The sequence below is a fragment of the Oncorhynchus mykiss genome, chromosome 6 (assembly GCF_057628025.1).
Source record: "Oncorhynchus mykiss isolate SJ-2025 chromosome 6, ASM5762802v1, whole genome shotgun sequence".
NCBI classification, from domain to species: Eukaryota; Metazoa; Chordata; class Actinopteri; order Salmoniformes; family Salmonidae; genus Oncorhynchus; species Oncorhynchus mykiss.
Genome location: NC_143027.1, coordinates 15,247,501 through 15,266,441, shown reverse-complemented (window position 1 = coordinate 15,266,441; position 18,941 = coordinate 15,247,501). Strand labels below are relative to the sequence as shown.

Genomic DNA, 18,941 nt, shown 5'->3' with positions numbered 1-18,941 from the left:
AAAACATTTATGGGCAGAACTGAAAAAGAGTGTGCAAGCAAGGAGGCCTACAAACCCGACTCAGTTACTGTCAGGAGAAATTGGTCCAAATTCACCAAACTTATTGTGGGAAGCTTGTGGAAGGCTACCCGAAGTGTTTGACCCAAGTTAAACAATTTAAAGGCAATACTCCCAAATATTAATTGAGTGTATGTAAACTTCTGACCCACTGGGGATGTGATGAAAGAAATCAAAGCTGAAATAAATGATTCTCTCTACTATTATTCTGACATTTCACATTCTTAAAATAAAGTGGTGATCCTAACTGACCTAAGACAGGACATTTTTACTAGGATTAAATGTCAGGAATTGCGAAAAACTGTAAAAACTATATATATTATAGTAAAGTAAATATGCACTGTGTATACAAAACATTAAGGACACCTGCATTTTCCCTGACATCTGTTGAATTCAGGTGAAGGCTATGATCCATTATTCATGTCACTTGTTAAATCCACTTCAATCAGTGTAGATGAAGGGGAGGAGACAGGTTAAAGAAGGATTTTTAAGCCTTGAGACAATTAAGACATAGATTGTGTATCTGTGGGATTCAGAGGGTGAATGGGCAAGATTAAATAGTTAAGTGCCTTTGAACAGGGTATGGTAGTAGGTGACAGGCGCATCGGTTTGAAGAACTGCAATGCTGCTGGGTTTTTCACACTCAACAGTTTCTTGTGTGTATCAAGAATGGTCCACCACCCAAAGGACATCCAGAAAATTTGACACAACTGTGGGAAGCATTGGAGTTAACATAGGCCAGCATCCCTGTGGAATGCGTTCATCTCAATATTAGGAAGGTGTTCCTACAGTAATGTTTTGTATACTCAGTGTACAGTAACACAGAGAGATGAATTAGAAAACACTCAAATGAACTCAAACCCTACACCCCAACCACAGCACACCGTTCTGCCACCTCTTTTAGCCCTCCCAAAGTCAGGATGGCTGAGTTCCTGCCCATCTCCCGAAAACGTCTGAAACCCCAGGTCTTGAAAAAGTGTATTTGACGAAAAAAACACTAACAGCCTTGCTTTGTTTGCACTAACACTCACGTGTCTTTTCTTGCCAGCACTGACTTTGCTGAAATCTACTTTTAAAGAGGAAAAAAGCCTACTATGACTGTGATTGTGGTTGTCTCACCTAGCCTTTTTAAGATGGATGCACTCAAGGATCAGAGTATCTGCTAAATGACTCAAATGTAATGCAAATGATATATCTGCCCATAGGCATATGATTTCATGAAGTGTAACTTCTTATATCAGAGAAGACGCTTCTGATGGGAGGAAAGCTCATGAAATCATTTGGATGAATAAGAAAGTCTGCATATTCAAGTGAGGAGACCCCCTGGCGTAAGCATATAAATTCAGAACCAACCCTCTAATAGGAACCTGGACAGAGATGCATGTCAGCTGAGATCTTGAACTGAACTGCTTTCCAGAAGACATTAGCCTAAAATTGGAGCTGGGAGCAGCTAAATGAAGGGACCTGTTTTGTAACAGTGAGCATTGCCAGTTCTCCCAGGGGTCTTGTGGAAGAAACGAGAAGAGGGAGAAGAGTGGCTGATCATATAATCTACATCCCACCCTTCTGAATTTGGCGGTGCTTTGTAGCCATTAGCCTAGCAGTATCAGCACGTGTTGGGAGGAGCTGGGGTTTGTCTCTATCAGTGAGACAGCGCCCCAGTCGGATTGCTGTGACCGACCGTGTACTGCGCGCTCCTCATCCGCCAGTGTTTTCACACACACACAGTCTCTGACACTCACGCGCACTCAGAGTGAAACCGTCTACCGGGACCTGCACGCACGCACAATCTATCTTGGCTATCGGATCACATCGCGCATCACTGCGGAGAGGGTAAGGCAGGTAGCGGACCCTTGGCACTGCCACTTGTTTCAACACTCAGCATTCCAGGTAGACTAGTGCGGTACTGTCCGTGACTCTCTTCGGAAAATAAGAGGACTTACCACCGCCAGTCGAAGAGGAGGTACTAGGCTACTACCGTCACAGACTAGCCCTGCGGCTCAGTGAGAGGAAGAACTTTTGTTGTTTTGATTTGTGATTTACTCACATTCCTTAACCTTGGAAGTGAAACCTGCTAATTGAGAGAGGATGGGACCGTTACTCGTATTCATCGTCCTCTGCTTGAGCGCGGCTGTCCCGCATCTTGTGAAAGGTGAGTAGAGGAGCGCAATTTTATGGATGGGGATAGTCGAGAGGAAGTAGGCTATGCTTTATGTCTGGTTTGGTTTCTCTACATCCAATGACACCCGCTGAAACAGAGTAGGCTATATGTGGCAAGAATGAAAACAAAAATCCCATCAAAGTGTCATGTTTTAATACGGGATGTGGCAAAATAGTCTAGGCTACTAAATACGCCCTGGTTCTCATGTTATGCAAGAGGTCAACCCAGTAGACATATACAGTGAGTGTTAACTGAGTTATTTTTCATTTTCCAATAGTGTATGGTAGCCTAATTTATGGAAATAATACCGATATTAAGGAGCATGCACAATAGCTTTGACAGTTATTCAGCAAAGCTTAACGCCCGTTCTGAATCCTCTCGGATCTGAGCGGCTATTCCTCGCGTATCATAACTCTCCTGTAGGCTACTTGGTCACGTTCGTCCACTTTAGTGTAATTCCAGCATCCAAACTGTGCACCGGCGATTGATGAGTGGAAAGAGACATCTGTTACAAAACACCAAAAAGCGTTAATGACGTTCGGATATTGTCTCTCCAGGCCTTCCATACTGGGTACAAGGTAGGGAAGGATGTATTTTATGTTTGTCATGATTGACATAGTCTATTTTATTGTGGTGTTGAAAACGCCAGCCATGATGTTGAAGTGCTTGAAGTGGGTAATTTGTATGCAGTTATGCTTTGCTTATTGGTTGTGTGGTGCATTGGCACAGTAGCTCTGCGTGTCATCAACTATGCCACAAAAGCATACTGAAGTGGAAAAGTAGATTTCCACGTTTTATAAACACAGTCCCTACAGTTATTTTTATTTGTGGTCATTACATTTAATTTGAGTTAATTAAATGAGGGGGGGTGGGCATTTATTTTTTTACAGTACAAGGGGAGGGTAATGTGAAAATGATTTATGAACCACCCCAGTAATATTTTACAGCAGAATTTTGTTGTTACCAGAATTAAGGGGACAGAAGCTCAGGTTAACCTTTATTGTCATGACTCTTGCCCTGGATGCAGAACAGAGAGATTTCTGCTAAATTGGCCAGCTGCAAAGTCAAAATTGGCCATATTGTACACATTCATGAACATTTATTTTGAAATGGTTAGTAGTGTGGTTAAGGTTAGGTTTAAAATCAGATTTTATGACTTTGTAGCTGTGCCAGCTAGTGACCAATCTGCAGAGCTGCCTCCAGGGCAAGATAAATTACAATAAATGCCAACCTGAGAAGGAAGCCAGAAAATGACAAATGTCTTCAGCAGATCATAATGTGAAAGCGGATGATGGAACGAGATGTAATCTTGCTTGATAATTTCAGGGAATGTCAAACCGTTGCTTTTACTCCCTATTATAACAGTAGTTGCAATGCGAAACCCATATTAGGCTACCCATGACCTCATAAAACATCTCAAAGCGGTAGGCTAGGCAAACTGGGATCTCACTTGAACAGTCTACCACTGAGACTGTTGTGTGTTAAACTCTGCTGTGTTGAATTGCAGTTAAATAACTGAAGATTTTTTGAATGAAAATGAGTCATCAACATTGAGACATTATGATTTAGAAATCAACAGTTATCTTGTGCAATTATGGTGACCATAGAAGTCTGCATATCGCATGATGTTTTACATGAGTAATTTGGCAGCCAATTACCCTCCTTTGATCTGTGCAGCTGTTGTTGAAGAGTGAAATGAGGATAGTGTGTTGACACAGCAGTTAGCCTACTGTAAGTCAGGTCAGAAGATTTTACTTCTGGTAGATAAAAGACTTACTCTAGATGACACATGGCTACATTTATTAAAGGTGCAATATGTAGAAATTGCTCCGCCATTTCCTGGTTGCTAAAATTCTAATAGTTTGCCTAATTTCAATTTATGTGACAAAACAAGCAAGTATAGTGTAGAGAATCATTGTACTATCTGAACCTCTGTTTCATCGATATTTACATTTGTATAAGCAAATTCATACGTTCTCATCTTTTGGTTGCTAGTCCCAGTCGTTCAATTAGTTTGATATTTGAGGACGCCACCCAGTCGTTTGTTCTTTATGTTCTGATGCTAGCTAACCAGCTAACTATGGCTAACACAGTCATGTGTCACCTCTGCAGCAAAGTAGCTGTTTTTCTGTTGACATTCATTTGGATACAACCATAACAATGATAATGCCTGATTTTGCCTGGCATAGCTAGAAACGTTTGCCTTCTCATCAGGACACTCGACACTGTTCATTACAAGTAGATCACACTGCATATCAAACACTAGACTAGAAGCTAGCTAAATAGTTTGTTGCTAGCAAATCTGCCAATATGACAACCAAATTCAAAAATATTAGTTGCTGAAAACAGCTAGTCAAACTAGAAACGTGGGAGGATTTGACAGCATAGTTTTATTTGCATCATGACTGCAACAGTAGGGACTGTATAAATTCATGTTCATCACTCACCATGTTAGGTCATCAGTCTCTGCAAAAAAACAAATCAATGCTAGATAGCTATGTTTTTCCTCATTGGACCTGCGTTTGTTGGTTTAGCTTTCTGTACCCTTGTAGCAAGTATGGTCTGCATGTGAAGACGTTGGTTGCGTCATGATTGCAAGGTGTCACAATATATTTCCCAACTGCCCCGGTATCTGGTTTTAATGTCTATTCTAAAATGCTAGACAGTCAGAAACGAGTATTCAACAATGTTGTGGTATATAGAACATTTCGAAAAATTCTGACCCCTTTGTCACATTTTGTTACGTTTACATCCTTATTCTAAAATTGATTAAAATAATTTCCCCCTCATCAATTTAGACACAATACCCATAATGACAAAGTGAAAACAGATTTTTTTTAAATGTTTGCAAATGTATAAAACATGTCAAACAGATACCTTCTTTGCGTAAATATTCAGACCCTTTGCTATGAGAATCAGAATAGAGCTCAGGTGCATTCTGTTTCCATTGATCTTGAGATGTTTCTACAACTTGATTGGACTCCACCTGTGGTAAATTCAATTGATTGGACATGATTTGGGAAGGCTCACACCTGTCTATATAAGGTCCTGCAGTTGACAGTGCATGTCAGAGCAAAAACCAAGCCATTAGGTCAAAGGAATTGTCTGTAGATCTCAGATACAGAATTGTGTCAAGGCACAGATCTGGGGAAGGGTATTCTGCAGCTTTCAAGGTCCCCAAGAACACAGTGGCCTTCATTCTTAAATGGAAGAAGTTTGGAACCACTAAGACTCTTCCTAGAGCTGTCCACCTGGCCAAACTGAGCAATCGGGGGAGAAGGGACTTGTTCAGAGAGGTAACCAAGAACCCAATGGTCACTCTGACAGAGCTCTAGAGTTCCTCTGTGGAGATGGGAGAACCTTCCAGAAGGACAACCATCTCTGCAGCACTCCACCAATTATACCTTTATGGTAGAGTGGTCAGACGGAAGCCACACCTCAGTAAAAGGCACATGATACCCCTCTTGGAGTCTGTCAAAAAGACTCTCTGACCATGAGAAACGAGTTTCTCTGGTCTGATGAAACCAATATTGTACTCTTTGGCCTGAATGCCAAGTGTCACATCTGTAGGAAACCTGGCACCATCCCTATGGTGAAGCATGGTGGTGGCAGCATCATTCTGTGGGAATGGTTTTCAGCAGCAGGGACTGGGAGACTAGTCAGGATCGAGGGAAAGATGCTCCAGAATGCTGAATACCTCAGACTGGTGCGAAGGTTTTACCTTCCAACAAGACAACGACCCTAAGCACACAGCCAAGACAACGCAGGAGTGGCTTCAGGAGACGTCTCTGAATGTCCTTGAGTGGCCCAGCCTTAGCCCGGACTTGAAGCTGATCAAACATCTCTGGAGAGAACTAAAAATAGCTTTGCAGCAATGCTACTCATCCAACCTGACAGAGCTTGTGAGGATCTTCAGAGAAGAATGGGAGAAACTCCCTAAATGTATGTGTGCCAAGCTTGTAGCATCATATCCAAGAACACATGAGGCTGTAATCGGTGCAAAAGGTGCTTCAACAAAGTACTGAGTAAATGGTATGAATACTTATGTAAATGTCATATTTCCGTTTTTTATTTTAATACATTTGCAAAAATGTCTAAAAGCCTATTTTTGCTATGTCATTATAGGGTACTGTCACGGATCCCTCCTGAACTTTCATTACGCACAGCTGGCCCCTATTCCCAGTGATTAGTAATTGTATAAGTGTGCCCTGTGTTTTTGTTATGTGTTTGTTTGGTCTACTTCCCCGTGCCCTTACGCGGCATGCCGTAATTTGGGTGAAATAAAAATTACACATTCCTGCGCTTGTCTCCCTATCATTCACACCTACGTGACAGAATAATCGACCATTAAGGGAGACAGCGGGAATGGCCCGTCCGACGACGCTGAGACTGGTCCGTCCGGCGCCACCACAACTTCGGCAGCTGCAACTGGGCCGTCCGACATCGCCAGAACCGGTCTGTCCGATGCTACTGGTCCATCCGACGCCGCCACAACTTCTGCAGAGGCAACTCTCCCGTCCGACGACAACGCAACTTAGGCAGCTGCTTCAGGTCCTGATCGACCCACACTGCGTTTCTGTGATCATCCTCGAGGCCGGTGTTGTTGCGCTGCTTGTGCAGCACGTCGGGGGGGGTACTGTCACGGATCCCTCCGGAACGTTCATTACACACACCTGGCCCCTAATCCCAGTGATTAGTAATTGTATAAGTGTGTCCTTGGTTTACCATTGTCCTGTCGATTTATTATTACTATGTCCATTGGTCGTGTGAGTACCTGTGCTGTGTGTTTTGGCTTTCATGCCATTGTGGATTGCGCAGATGATTATGGGTCTCGTTCCGTGTGTTAATCATTGTGCGCTTGTGTTATTTATTCAAGGTACTCCTCGCTCTTTTGTTTGGGTTTCATCCCTGTGTTTTGTATTGTGTTTGTTTGGTCTTCGTCCCCGTGCCATTTACACGGCACGCCGTAATTTGGGTGTACTAAAAATCCCTATTACGTATTCCTGCGCCTGTCTCCCGACCCTTTATGCCAGCGTGACAGGTATTTTGTGTAGATTGATGATGAGGGCAAAAACAATTCAATCCATTTTAAAAAAGGCTGTAATGTAACAAAATGTGGAAAAAGTCAAGGGGTCTGAATTCTTTCCAAAGGCACTGTAATGTATTTTAAGCTGTTTGAAGCTGGCGTACAAAGTAACAAATGCAAAAACAAGCATAGAAATAGCACACATAGAACATATCTACCACTTCTTAGACTTGCTTTCAATGCTTATGACATATAAACATGTTTTTAAGTAATGCACAAACAAGTAATCAATTACTTCCATCATGGAAACATATTGATATGCAGTGGTGTAAAGTAAAAATACTTTAAAGTACTTGGGTATCTGTCATTTCCTTTACTATTTAATTTTTTGACAACTTTTACTTTTACTTCACTACATTTCTAAAGAAAATATTATACTTTTTACTCCAAACATTTTCCCTGACACCAAAAAGTACTCGTTACATTTTGAATGCTTAGCAGGACAGGAAAATGGTCTAATTCAAGCACTTATCGAGAGAACATCCCTGGTCATCCCTACTGCCTCTGGCCTGGCTCACTAAACACACATTTTGTAAATAATGTCTGAGTGTTCCCCTGGCTATCCATACATTTTAAAAACAAGAAAATGATGTCTGCTTTGCTTAATATAATTCATTTTAAGTGATTTATACTTTCCTTTTGATACTGAAGTATATTTGAGCAATTACATTTACTTTTGATACTTAAGTATATTTTTAACCGAATACTTTTAGACTTTTACTCAAGTAGTATTTTACTGTCTGACTTTCCCTTTTACTTGAGTAACTTTCTATTAAAGTATTCACACTTTTATGACAATTGGGTACTTTTTCCCCCACTATTGATATGTCTACTTCTTCTGTGTGTATAATTTGGTTTAATAAAGTGTATTTGCCTATTTTCAAACAGGTGTAGGATCTTAATTTAATCACTCTTTTGTTGTTGAGAAATTTCCTGCACTGCAGGAAATGTAGATAAGCTTTGTGATTACCATAAGTTCACTGAAAACCTGCGTTAATTAACATATGGTTATATTAACAGTGTTGAACTTTTAATGTAGTAACATTTTGGCCAGCTAATAGCCTAACCACCGATCAAGCAACATTATGGATTAAACATTAAAATCATGTTGCTGCAGGATTCCTTTTGCTGCCACGATAGTGGTCAAATTAAGATCCTACACCTGTAAATGGGTAATGTATTCCTCTGTCTCTAGTTTTTTGGCAACATGTTAGTTAGCCTCAGGAGTCAGCCTTGTCAGGCAGGTCTAAGCCTCTCCTGTCGGGCTGTGCTTAGAGCAGTAGTAGTAAGACTGCTGGGGCCCTAAGTCTCACTGTGTCGGCTCCCAGTGTCAAGACATAATACTCCCTCCTAGTTTCTGCACAATGCACGCACAGCCAAGGTACATTGGGTCTATTTTGTTTCAAGGCTCAGTCAGTTAAAAATATATCCAGAGCGAGGCATTAAATTAATCATATTCATCTTTTATTCCTGAAAATGTAGTGGGATTTCGTCCATCTGTTTGTGGCTTTAAGCTCATCCAGGGATAATGGTGTACTGGGTAGGGGTTGGGGGGTTGGGAGTGTGAGGAGTTGATTTCCCACAATGATATCCCCTTCGCAAACTCTGAGGGGATAATATCTACAAATATGTGGTCATAACGGTTGTTCCAGCTGGTATTCCATCACATGTTCAGTCAGATGAGAGTCAGTATGAGCAAGTAAACTTTGTTAGCAGCAGTAAAATCTTTTAGCAGCAGTAAATTCATATTTTTTACTGGAGCTAAGAGGACAGTGGGTGGTCCACAAGGCTTACTGCAGGAAAAAACAGTCACAGAGCCGATCACAAATCAATCACATCTCCCCTGAATTCTCACACAATGATCCCTACTTCAAGTGTCTAATCCCACTCGAGAATTTGCTCCAATTGGATTTTAGTGTCTCAAATCCTCTGAAGCAATATTTTCCCAGTTATATTCTCCCCCTCACCCCTCTGTATTGCCCAAGGTAGCAGGTGTCTGTGGAGACAGTTTCTATCACTCCATTGAGTGTTTGAGAGTGTCACAGGGCACCTCTGTCTGCGGTAACACATAGTTTGGTTCCCAAGGCTGATTCTCACCTTATTTCTGCGCACTTGCCTGGGTACACCACATGACTAAGGGCAGCGGGGTAAAGTACTTAGGTAAATATACTTTCTCAAGTAGTTTTTTGGGGGTATCTGTACTTTTACTTTAACTTCACTACATTAAATTGTGAATGATGTACTTTTTACTCCATACATCTTCCCTGACACACAAAAGTACTCGTTGCATTTTGAATGCTTAGCAGGACAGAAAAATTGTCCAATTCAAACACTTATCAAGAGAACGTCCCCGGTCATCCCCACTGCCTCTGATCTGGAGGACTCGCTAAACACAAAAGCTCAATTTGAAAATTATGTCTGCGTGTTGTAGTGGCTAACCGTAACAAAATTATATATAAATACAATTGTGCCATCTGGCTTGATTAATATTAGCAATTTGAAATTATTTATACTTGTACTTTTGATACTTAAGTATATTTAAAACCAAAAACTTTTAGACTTTAACTCACATTTATACTTCTACTCAAGTAGTATTTTATTGGGTGAAGGTATCTTTACTTTCACTCCAGTATGAAAATTGGGAACTTTTCTCACCATTGACACACACATCACTTTCAGAAGTGACACCTCTTTCTATGGAACCACAGGAGATGTAAGCTAAGTGTGACCTTAATTCTGACAAGTTTTATTGTCTCTGTGTCATGACAAGATTATGCCGCTTTATTCATTATTCCCATCCATACGTATGTGACCTGTCATAGCTTTGTGGCTAGTGCACTATTCTCAAAACCTTCTAGATGTATTGTATTTTAGAGCAGACTTGTCTGACTTGTCTTCATTTTTTATCATAATTGCAGTAGGATATCCAAAACCTAAAATCAGTGTAGAAACAAATGACTGATATTAGTGCAAGATGGTTTGTGATAATTCTTAAGAACAACAGACAAAACCTTATATTTTTAATATGCAGTGTCTTAGACGATTAAAATATAATTTATATTGCTGAACCAAGGACAGCCTTGGTTAGCTTTGAATTTGATGATTTGAAGTCATCTGAAACTGATTCCCTCAAAGGCAATATGAAAAAGCGGACCCCACAATAAAATAGGGTTTGGTTTACGTTACGAAGCAGCATGTTAGTAAAACACGTGAGTCCTAAATGCATGCAGATGATAGCTATCTATCTGAACGGCCATTCTATACATCCACCATTCCTCATCTGAAGGTTATGGCTTATGTTAAGGTCACTTTTAATGATGTAGCCTTGCAATCTACCACATTGCCCTTCACTCTCCCTGTAAATGGCATGGTCTTCAATCAATGGAGAGTGGTTAAACTCTGAGATCATCAGTCGCGATAACTGTGAAAATCCTGGGTGCTCATTGGATGACAATCCAAGCAAATGGAAATGCAACACATAGACACGGGTGAAACAGGAGTGATTTATTTTCATAATGCCCTCTACTCTTGATGAAGTGTCATAGGCCAGACTCATTGTTCTCTTTTATTCCTTACGTGGCATTGTCAGTGCAGATGCTGTTTAGTCATAATAATATTTGGAGGGGAGTTCATTTTTCTCCTGTGTTGATAGGCTAATGGCTATTGTGGTATGTGTCTTTACTGTGAACTTGTATGTGTTGTACTACTCGGGTCTCAATCCGGAGTTATTCGGAGAGCATTAGGTGGTAAAATAATATGGTTAAATGTGCTAGGGTCAAAAGGTTACTCTGTCTAGGTCACAGGCAGTGGCTTTGTAGTAAAAGTTCAGTTGAAACTGAAATGAAAATAAATGTTGAGACTATCATAGAAAGACCAAATCAGAGACCACTAGATGTCCTAAGATTTCCAGCACGTTTTAGAATTAGAATAACACAGAGGCTTTAGGACTGTTAGTGAGATTAAAGTTGGACAGGCACTGTAAGGGGAGAAATGATGCAGAGAGCTTTGGATGAGATTTATATTTTATCTGTTCACAAGAAACCTGAGTCAGATGTTTTCTATAATTAAGCGCAGGCCCTTTAATCTCTATTTAACGTCTATTAGGGGCACATATTATTGTTTTGGTGTTTTTCAGGGCAAGACCTTATTCACATTTTATCACTGATTGGATCAAGGAGTGTTCCTCAAAACAGTGATGCCATAATTTTTCTTAGAATAAACGTTCAAGACAACAGAGTAGTCTCGGGTCAAGCCACGGATGTACAGATTTTGTTGGCCTGATATACACTACCGTTCAAAAGTTTGGGGTCACTTAGAAATGTCCTTGTTGTTGAAAGAGAAGCACATTTTTGTCTATTAAAATAGCAAAAATTGAGTGTAGACATTGCTAATGTTGTAAATGACTATTGTAGCTGGAAACGACTAAATGACTATTGTAGCTGGAAACGGCTGATTTTTTTAATGGAATATCTACATAGGTGTACAGAGGCCAATTATCAGCAACCATCACTCCTGTGTTCCAATGGACAATAGATAATCCAAGTGTTTCATTTTAAAAGGCTAATTGATCATTAAAAAACCCTTTTGCAATTATGTTAGCACAGCTGAAAACTGCTGTTCTGATTAAAGAAGGAATAAAACTGGCCTTTAGACTAGTTGAGTATCTGGAGCATCAGCATTTGTGGGTTTGATTACAGGTTAAAAATGGCCAGAAACAAAGATCTTTCTTCTGAAACTCGTCAGCCTATTCTTGTTCTGAGAAATTAAGGCTATTCCATGCGAGAAATAGCCAAGAAACTGAAGATCTTGTACAACACTGTGTACTACTTCCTTCACAGAACAGCGCAAACTGTCTCTAACCAGAATAGAAAGAAGAGTGGGAGGCCCCGGTGCACAACTGAGCAAGAGGACAAGTATATTAGAGTGTCTAGTTTGAGAAACAGATGCCTCACAAGTCCTCAACTGACAGCTTCATTAAATAGTACCTGTAAAACACCAGTCTCAATGTAAACAGAGAAGAGGCGACTCCGGGATGCTGGCCTTCTAGGCAGAGTTCTTCTGTCCAGTGTCTGTGTTCTTTTGCCCATCTTAATCTTTTCTTCTTATTGGCCAATCCGAGATATGGCTTTTTCTTTGCGACTCTGCCTAGAAGGTCAGCATCGCGGAGTTGCCTCTTCACTGTTGACGTTGAGACTGGTGTTTTGCGGGTACTATTTAATGAAGCTGCCAGTTGAGGACTTTTTTTCTGTTTCTCATACTAGACACACTAATGTACTTGTTCTCTTGCTCAGTTGTACACTTGGGCCTCCCACGCCTCTTTCAAAATAGTTTTGTTTTTCATCTATGCATAGTGACTTGAACTATACCTACATGTACATATTACCTCAATTAGCCCGACTAACTGGGGCCCCCACACATTGACTCTGTACCAGTACCACCTGTATAAAGCCTCACTACTGTTATTTTCACTGTTATTTTACATTTTTTTAATAAATGTTTTGGGTGTTTTTTCCTTCTTATTAATTTTTTTCGTCACTTATCTATTATAATACCTTTTTTTTTTACTTACAAATTGCACTGTTGGTTAGGGCTTATAATTAAGCATTTCACTGTAAGGTGACATGTTGTATTTGGCACGAGTGACAAATTAACTTTGATTTGATTTGAAGATGTTTCCTACCTCTAATGATATAGTAGTAGTAGTAGTAGTACACGGGGGTTAAGTTTCCTTTAGTCAAAATATGATTGCAGGTTAATAAAATATAGCTCTACTTTGCTCTGATAAAATCTCTCCATGAGAGAATGGAACACCACTGCATTTTCAATAAGCCCGATCTTCTTATTCTGGATCAAATGGGAGGTGGCTTAAGATCTTACCTCCGACACACCCCAGGAGATAGGAGAGGCTAATTTTAATTCTGGAAGGGTACACTCCAAATCATGGACTTCCTTACACCTTTTTGTTCTCTTGCAGGATGAATATGTACTTGGATTCAAGTACAAAATGGAACAATGCTAACTGTGCAGGGAAAAAAAGAAAACGTAAAGGCACAGTAATGCGAACTGTATTTAACTCTCTCCTCAGAGTAATAATGTTTAATAATTGAACTCTCTCTCTCCTCAGAGTAATAATGTTTTTATTTACTTTAACCGTAAACTGCAGGTTTGATTAAACAGGGACCTTAGTTTCTCTAAGACTTTGGGTCTAGCAACCACTGAGAACCATGTGAATTATTGAAGAGGTACTTTAACCTGCAGAGGTGAGCATTTCTCAGTCATTTCTCTCTCTCTCTCTCTCTCTCTCTCTCTCTCTTTCTCTCGCTCTCACTTCCTCTCTTTCTCTCTCCCTATCGCTCCTTCTCTCTCTGTCTCTCTCTCTCTCTCTCTCTCTCTCTCTCTCTCTGTCACACTCTCACACTTACACACTTATTCTCTCTCCCATACTGTCCTTCCTTCCTTCCTTCCTTCCTTCCTTCCTTCCTTCCTTCCTTCCTTCCTTCCTTCCTTCCTTCCTTCCTTCCTTCCTTCCTTCCTTCCTTCCTTCCTTCCTTCCTTCCTTCCTTCCTTCCTTCCGTCCTTCCTTCCTTCCTTCCTTCCGCCCTCCCTCCCGCCCTCCCTCTCTCCGTCTCTCTGTCTCTCTGTCTCACTGTCTCACTGTCTCTCTGTCTCTCTGTCTCTCTGTCTCACTGTCTCACTGTCTCACTGTCTCTCTGTCTCACTGTCTCACTGTCTCTCTTTCTTTCTCGCTCTCTCTCCCATACTCTGTGCTTCTCTCCCTCTCTCCCTTAGTCAGCACTCCCAGCGTGATGTTGTTAGGCACGTTAACTGCATTAGGCACATGCAATATCCCAAGATTTGTCTGTGCATTTCATCCGATTCTCAGACTCATCAGCTCTCCCAGAGTTCACAGCATTTTCCCTGCTCTGTTAACTTTTATTTAATTGAATGTGCCAGAGCCTGTGTGTGCGTGTGTGTTTTTGCATCTGTGTCTGTGTGCGTGCTTATCCATCATTTGATAGTGTGGGTGTGTGCAGTTATGCATCTGTTAATTTGTGTGTGTACAGTACAAGTGTGTGTGCCTGCGTGTGTGTGTGTGTGTGTGTGTGTTTGTGTGTGTTCATCTGTATGTGTTTGTGAATATTAACTATGTGGGCTGCTCGCATATGTTTTTAACTCTGATACTTTGAGAGCTAACCCAGAAATGTCATCGCTAAAATGAAGAGCTATTACAGGAAGGGTTCCTCTTGTGTTTTGCTCAGACACTGACTGTAGAGCCAAAAGCTTCAGTCATCCCACCACTCAACCAGCATGTCAACACACAAATATGTTTCACCATACAGCCTAATATAGACTAATAGCCTCTTTACTATAGGTACTGTGTATGGTAGTCTTTTTGTTTTGGTGTCCACCTATGGGATATGATGACTGTTTGAATAATATTGTTGTGGCTGAGTACGTGAGCCAGTGTGTGTCGTAAGAGTAGCTCAGACAAGGCAAGAGAGACAAATGGGGTTTATTATTTGGGGTTATTTGGGGCGAAAGATGATCCTTGAAAAAATATCTAGTGAGAACGGAGGTACGATTTAGTTATGTGAAATATCTCCAGTGCAGCTGTTTTAGATTACCCTTGGGGTGTTGGCTCAGACAGAGACCAGCTCAAACAATGTGTGGAAGGTATCTGCAAGTGTACATTGCCGTTGCGCTGCAGTCCCTCACTCTTCAACCTAAAGAACATCAACACCAGATGATGGGAGAGGTTAGGGTCGGTGATGGCGGATGGTTAGTGGAAAAATGCTTGTTCCTTCGGCTCTGGAGGCAGAGCATTGATCTAATAGGCCTGGGTTGCAGCCTCTTGCACCAGCACAGTAAATAAGAAGGATGCTTAAAGGGGCAATCTGCAGTTGATTCATCCAGTTTTGGACTTCTGAATTAATGAAATGTAACAATTGATTCTTGAAGAACATAACTTAGAAATGCCCCATAAGCCTAGTTCAACTGTCGTATCCAATCAGAACCCAAAATATAGGCTTGTTTTTTAAACAAAGTAAATATAAACATACACTACGTAGCCCACCAGAGTCAACGGATGCACCTGTGTGTCAATCTAAGTTACATAATAAAAAAATCTCCATCAAAATCCATCAGTTTAAGCTAGAGATTATTATTTTTTTGTATTGAATGTGTCTCTAAACACTGCATCCGCCAGTGTCGCACTTCTGCATCTGTAGTGAAAGGTGGCAGAGCTAGATCGGTGTTTGTCAGACCGTGAGACATCTTGAAAATGGGTCTTCTCATTTCAATGTCTGTAGCGTCCGAACAGTCTGACCTACAAACTATTATGACCACTATGGAAAGGGGAGACTCAGGAACACAACGGTGTTCTCCGTTTTGCTACGACCCCCACAAGTGTCAGGATATCAAGAAGCTGATTAAATAGCATGATAATTACACAGGTGCACCTTATGCTGGGGACAATAAAAGGCCACTCTAAAAGATGAAGTTTTGTCACACAACACAATGCCACAGATAGTTCAAGTTTTAAGGGAGCGTACAATTGGCATGCTGACTGCAGGAATGTCCACCAGAGCTGTTACCAGAGAGTTTGTTAATTTCAATATCATAAGCCGTCTCAAGTTGTTTTTGAGAATTTGGCTCACAACCGCAGACCACGTGTATGGCGTCGTGTGGGCGAGTGGTTTGCGATGTCAACATTGTGAACAGAGTGCCCCATGATGGCGGTGGGGTTATGGTATGGGCGGGCATAAACTACAGACAACGAACACAATTGCATTTTATCGATGGCAATTTGAATTTACAAAAATACAGTGATGAGATCCTGAGGCCTATTGTGAGTCCCATTTTTTTTTAAGGTATCTGTAACCAACAGATGCAAATCATGTGAAATCCATAGTTTAGGGCCTAATGAATTCATTTCAATTGACTGATTTCCTCATATGAACTGTAACTCAGTAAAATCAACGAAATTGTTGCATGTTGTGTTTACGTTTTTGTTCAGTATATATGCATTTCCTAAGTTTTTGTTTTTTATATGTCCTAGATTTAGGACAGACACTTTAAAACCTTGTTTCTTATGATACATTTTTTGACGGTCCTTTTTGCCATTTATTAATGTGTTATTCAATGTGTTTATATGGGCTTTTTAAAATTATACCTGAGGGGGTCTTAAAATTCAAAATCAATGATCATCTTAAAACATTCCATATGTCAGATTCGCACCTCCACCACCCCTCACCCATTGTCATTACAACTATCATTTTAATATCATGGATGGTCAGTCCTTGCATCCATAGCTCTGTCTATGAAGTTGAGTGGTGACATTTATCCAGCCATATCCCTCAGCTTTTTACCGCCACAGACGTGGGGAGGCACTTTGTAATTGTTTCACCTACTAATTGTCAATTTAAATTCAGAAGGGAGTTTGGGTTTGAGGAATGAGATTTTCTCTCCTCTGAGGTTTTTTTCCTTTGAAACATTTCCCTGCTGCTTAGAAGGCACCTGGTCTCCCTGTAGAGTGTGGTCAATGTCTCATCCCTCTCTCCCATGATTTAGACCAGTGGTTCCCATCTCCGGACCTACAGTACCCCAAAATGTGTGTTGTAACCCCAGACAAAAACACCTGATTCAACTTGTTAATGGCTTGATGATTAGTTGACAAGTAGAATCAGGGGTGCTTTGTCCGGAGCCACAACACGAATATGTACTGTTAGGGATACTCGTGGACCGGAGTTGGGAAACACTGATTGTAGAAACCGGTTTTCAAATGTCATGTTGTCTTTTATTGTAAAGGTATTCTATGTAAATGATATTATGCCTAACACCGCACATAAATATTGGAACATTTTGAAAGTGGAAATGCATAGAATGTGGAATAGCTTAGGGCTGTGGTCTGTCGGGTGTGTGTGTGTGTGTGTCTCTAGAAATGTGCATCTAGTGATGAATGGACAAAGCTATTGTTCAAGTGAACAACCATTCCATTGAGTGTATCTGTGTCTTGCTGTGTTTTTTTTTAATCTAAATACCTTTCTTATGTTATGTAGTGGGGGAGTGACTGACATTTATCATGGAATCGAAAGAATGGGAAAAAACTACACATACTTAACCACCTTTGTTTGTTTGCATGGCATATTAAAATAACATGAACCAAGCTATTTCTTGTCTATTTGAAATGGTTATATTCTGGATACATTTTCAGTTACAGTTTTCAGTTGTATTACTGACTCAGATATTATGTGGCTTTAATGTCTGATACTCTCTAAACATGCCAAAGGCTGTGGTGGGTTGTGTCCAGACATCAGCTCACCGCTAACCACACCAGACATTCCTCAAATGTGTGTGTGTTTTAAAGTGTTGGTGATAGTAAGTAAGCTTGCACAATCTGCCTGTTTTGTAACTGCACGGGGACTTTTATGAGACCAGAAGACTTAGCTAACATTTATTTTATGATGGCACAATACGTTTGCAGAACTTCTTCCCAGTTGCAGGGAAAGGCGATAGCTTGATGTCACTGTATCTTTAGCTTTAGCTCATGCTTCCCTTTCAGTGTGCACCTCCAGTCCCCAAGGCAGCCTGTGTACAGGGCTTGAGCAGCCATGTTGATTTGTTCATATTGGCCCCATTGCAGGGAGGACATTGTTGATCTGGGCTGGCAGGATGCCAGGGTTAATCAGGGAGAGTTGTCTGTACACACTGGGCATCCGCACCATAGCTAAAGGCCCCAAGCTGCTGGCCAGACCAGCATGTAATCCATGGGTCAAGATGTGGGGGTTCAGCTGGTTATTTCATGAGAATGTATGCCCTTTTATCCCCCTGAGATTTTAATCAAAATGTACATTTTTAGGTTGATGTACCATACAACACCATAAATATTGAGCAAAAAAATGTCACACCAAAAGCAAAACGATGCACCAAAGCCGTGAGGCGCTTGGATCTTAATGTTCTCACTCCTTTGTTGCTGAGAATATTCCTGCCCATCAGGAAATGCAAACGTGTAGTGTATTTGAGTTTTAAAATGGCTTCTAAAGTTTGTAATTTCTACTACAAAAATGTTCATTAATTATAATCTACATAATAATTCACATTTCCTTTTGCTGCAGGATTATTTTCCTGCTGTAGCAAACTGGCTCAAATTAAGATCCTACATCTGTATTAAGGAAGTTAATATGACAAAGAAAGATGTGTTACCTGTATCACCATATGAGGTTGCTTAAAATCTCCCAAGTTTCCTGACACCCCTAGATCCAGCATTCACAACCCAATCAAGGATGCATCTGTAAAAACAGATGACAATAAGGTCTGTAATTGACAATTAGATATTGTAGATCTGTTTATTCCATTATTGCTATCTGACTGACAAAATTGTAATTTGGACGTCGGACGGGGTGAGACCCCTACAGGGTAATTTTTCTGTTGGCTGTCAATGTTGTTTTATCTGTTGTGAACATGGTAACTGTTCCTCACACTCGCTCCACTGAGTAACAGCCTCCTTAATCAGTGATCTGGTGCCCACCCTCAACATGTTAATGGAACAATGGAGTAATTATACCTCATGGTGTGTTTAGTAGGACGATGACCCTGCAGGTTGGATTCCAACATGTGATGTTAACTTGATCTGTGAGA

At 40.7% G+C, this 18,941-nt stretch overlaps 1 protein-coding gene across 3 annotated transcripts in view; it reads left to right on the top strand.

The window, feature by feature from the left end:
• Window positions 1-1,391: 1,391 nt before the first annotated feature.
• LOC110525311 (EGF-like repeat and discoidin I-like domain-containing protein 3) overlaps window positions 1,392-18,941 on the top strand; it is a 203,109-nt gene continuing 185,559 nt past the window's right edge. The window contains exon 1 of one of the 3 annotated variants that reach the window (XM_036979442.2): window positions 1,392-2,209. In XM_036979442.2, the coding sequence (XP_036835337.1) occupies window positions 2,146-2,209 (64 nt within the window). In that variant the 5' untranslated portion in view covers window positions 1,392-2,145. The remainder of the gene's footprint in view (window positions 2,210-18,941) is intronic. The other 2 variants (XM_036979443.2, XM_021605324.3) reach the window with 2 other exon arrangements.